This window comes from Sprattus sprattus, assembly GCF_963457725.1.
Source record: "Sprattus sprattus genome assembly, chromosome: 11".
Taxonomy (NCBI): domain Eukaryota; kingdom Metazoa; phylum Chordata; class Actinopteri; order Clupeiformes; family Clupeidae; genus Sprattus; species Sprattus sprattus.
Genome location: NC_137909.1, coordinates 32,926,716 through 32,931,715, shown reverse-complemented (window position 1 = coordinate 32,931,715; position 5,000 = coordinate 32,926,716). Strand labels below are relative to the sequence as shown.

The 5,000-nt window shown below is 47.7% G+C and overlaps 1 protein-coding gene across 1 annotated transcript in view; it reads left to right on the top strand.

The window, feature by feature from the left end:
- Nucleotides 1-5,000, top strand: part of iqsec3b (IQ motif and Sec7 domain ArfGEF 3b) — a gene marked incomplete at both ends in the record, with an annotated part of 58,499 nt that overhangs the window by 41,964 nt on the left and 11,535 nt on the right. Inside the window, 1 exon segment of the mRNA XM_080847637.1 lies at nt 1,360-1,526. Coding sequence (XP_080703763.1) covers nt 1,360-1,526 — 167 coding nt within the window.

The window sequence follows — 5,000 nt, the reverse complement described above, 5'->3', positions numbered from 1 at the left end:
CTCTCTCCCCGTTCCCCCTTCTTTCTCTCTCTCTTCCTCTCTCTCGCCCTTCCTCCTTCTCTCTCCCTCTCTCCCCCTTCCCCCTTCCCCCTTCTCTCTCTCTCTCTCTCTCTCTCTCTCTCTTTCTCTCACTCTCCCTCTCTCCCCCTTCCCCCTTCCCCCCTTCTCTCTCTCTCTCTCTCTCTCTCTCTCTTTCTCTCACTCTCCCTCTCTCCCCCTTCCCCCTTCCCCCTTCTCTCTCTCTCTCTCTCTCTCTCTCTCTTTCTCTCACTCTCCCTCTCTCCCCCTTCCCCCTTCCCCCTTCTCTCTCTCTCTCTCTCTCTCTCTCTCTCTTTCTCTCACTCTCCCTCTCTCCCCCTTCCCCCTTCCCCCTTCTCTCTCTCTTTCTCTCTTTCTCTCACTCTCCCTCTCTCTCCCCTTCCTCATTCTTTCTCTCTCTATCCCTCTCTCCACCCCTTTCTTCTTCTCTCTCTCTCCTTCTCTCCATGGTTCTCTCTCTCTGGCCTGGGAGTCCATTCATCTGAAGAGTGTAATCTCATGGTTATTTAGTGTGAAGCTAAGCCACGCAGGAGTGTTTCTCCTCACCTTCCTGCTCTCTCTCTTTCTCTCTCTCTCTTCCTCCCTGACCTCTTCTCTCTCTCTCTCTGGTTCTCTCTCTTCTCTCTCTCTCTCTTTCTGGTTCTCTCTCTCTCTCTCCTCCTCCCTGACCTATTCTCTCTCTCTCTCTCCTCCTCCCTGTCACTTTCTCATCCGTCTCTCTTGGCTGTCCTTCTTCCTCACCCTCTCACTGAATTATCCCCTGCTCTTTTTTTCTCTTGTTCTCTCGTCTCTCTCTCTCTCTCTCTATTTTCTCTCTATCTCTCTCCCTCCCTCTCTCTCCCCCCCCCTCTCTCTCCCTACCTGAGCAGTTAAAACATGGTGCCTCGGAAATCAGGGGAAATTATTCCGGTTTTCAAGAATTTAATAAAGTCTAGGATTTTCATTGATTTTCATTTTTATATTAAGATTAAATGAGTGCAATTGAGATATTTGAGGATATGAGGTCTTTGCTATCATGGTGCTCTGTGTTTTTTGCTAAATGATGAATACTTTTTGTATGAGAGGGGTCTGATACCCCAAAACCCATTAAAGGTTTTTCTAAAACAAATAAATAATAATCTCCCCCTCCTTTTCTCTCTCTCTATTTCTCCCTCTCTCTCTCTCCCTCTCTCTCCCCCTCTCTCCCTCTCTCTCCCTCTCTCTCTACCTCTCTATCTGGTTCTCTCTCTCTCTCCCTCTCTCTCTCTCATCTCTCCCTCTCTTTCTCTCCCTCCCTCTCTCTCTCTCTCCCTCTCTCTCTCCCTCCCTCCCTCCCTCTAGTCAGCGGTACTGCATGTGTAATCCAGACGTGGTGCAGCAGTTCCATAACCCTGACACCATCTTCATCCTGGCGTTCGCCGTGGTGCTGCTCAACACGGACATGTACAGCCCCAACATCAAGCCTGAGCGCAAGATGCTGCTGGAGGACTTCATACGCAACCTCAGGGGTAGGACAGCCAATCACGGATCAGCATTTACACCTTCATACGCAACCTCAGGGGTAGGACAGCCAATCACAGATCAGCATTTACACCTTCATACGCAACCTCAGGGGTAGGACAGCCAATCACAGATCAGCATTTACACCTTCATACGCAACCTCAGGGGTAGGACAGCCAATCATACGCAACCTCAGGGGTAGGAGAGCCAATCATACGCAACCGCAGGGGTAGGAGAGCCAATCATACGCAACCGCAGGGGTAGGACAGCCAATCACACGCAACCTCAGGGGTAGGACAGCCAATCACAGATGATCATTCACACCTTGATAGCCAATTACCTCATCTCTGACACCTCCATAGACAATCACAGATGATCATTTACACCTTGATAGCCAATTAAATCATCTCTTACACCTCGATAGCCAATGACGTCATCTCTGACACCTCGATAGCCAACTACAGATGATCATTTACACCTTCATAGCCAATCGCATGACATCATTTTCACATCAGCAGTCAAACGCACATAAGAGGAGAGAAGAGGAGAGGAGAGGAGAGGAGAGGAGAGGAGAGGAGAGGAGACAAAAGAGGAGAGGAGAGGAGAGAAGAGGAGAGGAGAGGAGAGGAGACAAAAGAGGAGAGGAGAGAAAAGAGGATAGGAGAGGAGAAGAAAGGAGAGGAAAAGGAGAGGAGAAGAGAGGAAAGAAGAGGGGAGAAGAGAGGAGAGGACAGGAGGAGATGAAAGAAGAGGGGAAAAGAGAGGAGAGGAGGAGAGGAGAGGAGAGGAGAGGAGAGGAGGGGAGACAAAATAGGAGAGGAGAGGAGAAGAAAGGAGAGGAGAGGAGAGGAAAGGAAAGGAGAGGATAAGAGAGGAAAGAAGAGGGGAGAAGAGAGGAGAGGAGGAGAGGAGAGAAGGGGAGACAAAAGAGGAGAGGAGAGGAGAGGAAAGAAGAGGAAAGGAGAGGAGAGAGAGGAGAGGAGAGAAAAGAGGATAGGAGAGGAGAAGAAAGGAGAGGAGAGGAGAGGAGAGGAGAGGAAAAAAGAGGGGAGAAGAGAGAAGAGGTGAGGAGAGGAGAGGATGAGAGGAAAGAAGAGGGGAAAAGAGAGAAGAGGAGAGGAGGAGGAGAAGAGTGTGGGTTAGAGGAGAATAAAAAGAGGAGAGGAAGAAGAGATCCCAAAAAGGGAGAGGAGAATGTCACACAGAGAAGGCTCGTGCCTGTGACACCAGACTGGAGATATAACTGCTGCATATCAAAGACACAGAGAGAAGGAACCACATTAAACACACTCACTCCCTGTGGAAGGATGGGCGTACGGTGTGTGTGTGTGTGTGTGTGTATGTGTGCTCTGTGTGTGTGTGTGTGTGTGTGTGTGTGGTGTGTGCTCTGTGTGTGTTTGTGTGTGCTATGTGTGTATGTGTGCTGTGTGTGTGTGTGTGTGTGTGTGTGTGGTGTGTGTGTGTGTGTGTCACTGTGTGGGAATGTGTGTGTCAGAGATGGGGGGGGGGGGGGGGGTGGTGGAAGATTCTGGGCTTTTGATCGTTATCCCACGTACTATGGAAGTAGGCAGTTAGGAGCTGAAAAATGTATGAAATAAAAAACCACACACACACACACACACACCACACACACACACATATAAGAGACTAAAATGTGATCAGATGTTCCCTTGTGTTTGTATACATCTATACAGTATTTATCCAATTAGATGTGACCTGATATGGTCTCTTAATGCACACACACACTGTCATTAATATGGTCCACACCATCCACACCATCCATCCATATTTAACACCCAGAGAGAAGAGAGCCCCCCCCCCCCCCCCCCCCCCGTGCCTGTTCAGAAGCCCCACAGCTACATAACTTATTCATGTTCCCCCCCCTCATTACAGTACTGTAGCTTATTCATGTTCCCCCCCATTCATTAAAGTACAGAAGCTTATTCATGTTCCCCCCCATATTTATTAAAGTACAGAAGCTTATTCATGTTCCCCCCCTATTTATTACAGTACAGAAGCTTATTCATGTTCCCCCCCTATTCATTAAAGTACAGAAGCTTATTCACGTTAACCCTATTTATTAAAGTACAGAAGCTTATTCATGTTCCCCCCCTATTTATTACAGTACAGCAGCTTATGTGAACCTCAACTACAGCAAAGAGTGCAAAGAGTAGATCAGGATAAAGACACATCTTGTCTTCCATGCAGAATCTACAAACCTAATATGTGACGCAGCATTTTGTATAAAAAGAAAAAAAGACAAACACACACAAATACACACAAACACACACAAACCTGCACACTCAAACACAAATACCCACACAAACACACACACAAACCTGCAGACACACACAAATACCCACACAAATATACACTTACTCAAACACATACCCATACACACACACAAATATACCCATACACACACACAAACGTTTCTTGGTGCTCCTTCAGGTGTGGATGATGGAGCTGATATTCCCCGTGACACAGTTGCTGGCATTTACCTAACCCACACACACACACACACACACACACACACACATACATACCCACACACACACACACTCACACACTCACACACACTCACACACTGGTGGCTGGCATTTACCTAACCCTAACCCTAACTCACACTCTCACACACACACACATACACACACACACACACACACACACCCACACACACACACACTCACACACACACACACACACACAGGGGCGCTGACTGGCGGGGAAAGGTGGTACTGATTCTAACGGCCCAGCCCAACGCAGCACGGCCCACGGCCCGCGGATGGCAATTAATAATATAATATTAATATTCTTGCCTTTTTTTTTTAAATGTCTCATTACAAAGTAATGGTAATTGGAAATTAACGTATTAAACTCACAACTGTCGATTTCCATAACGTTTTCGTTAGTTATTTAACATATTGTCATTTGCCCTTCCCCCTGAGCGCTTGCGAAATGGTTCGGCCGCAACGCGCGATGCGTTGAATCGAACAGCATCCGAAATGCGAGATGCTGGCACTGGCAAGCAGCAGGTGTACAGAGCGGCTGGGCTGGCTGAGGTCAGGTCTTAACCTAGGGTGACCAGACGTCCCGGTTTTACCGGGACCCTCCCGATTTTGAGTTGCGTGTCCCGCGTCCCGGCAAAAACCTGTCGGGACGCTAATATGTCCTGGTATACACCAACCACTATGAAATCGTCCCGGTTGTCAGCGATTACATAGCCGATGTGGTCTTATTATAGCCTGATCATTATCTAAAACCATGTAGAAATACTAATAAAGTGTCCAGCGTATGATTTGAACAATGTGTGCGTGTGTCAGTCAATCAAAGTGGTCTGCGTCTGCATAACCTGTGCAACCAGCATTACAATGTATTTGTTTCTGCCTAACGTCTCTTCAAGACAGCCAGGATTATAGCCATGGAGTTTAGCTCAAAGTAAACGGTGCAAGGAGTGAAATTGTAAGTACAGGTAGTTAGAG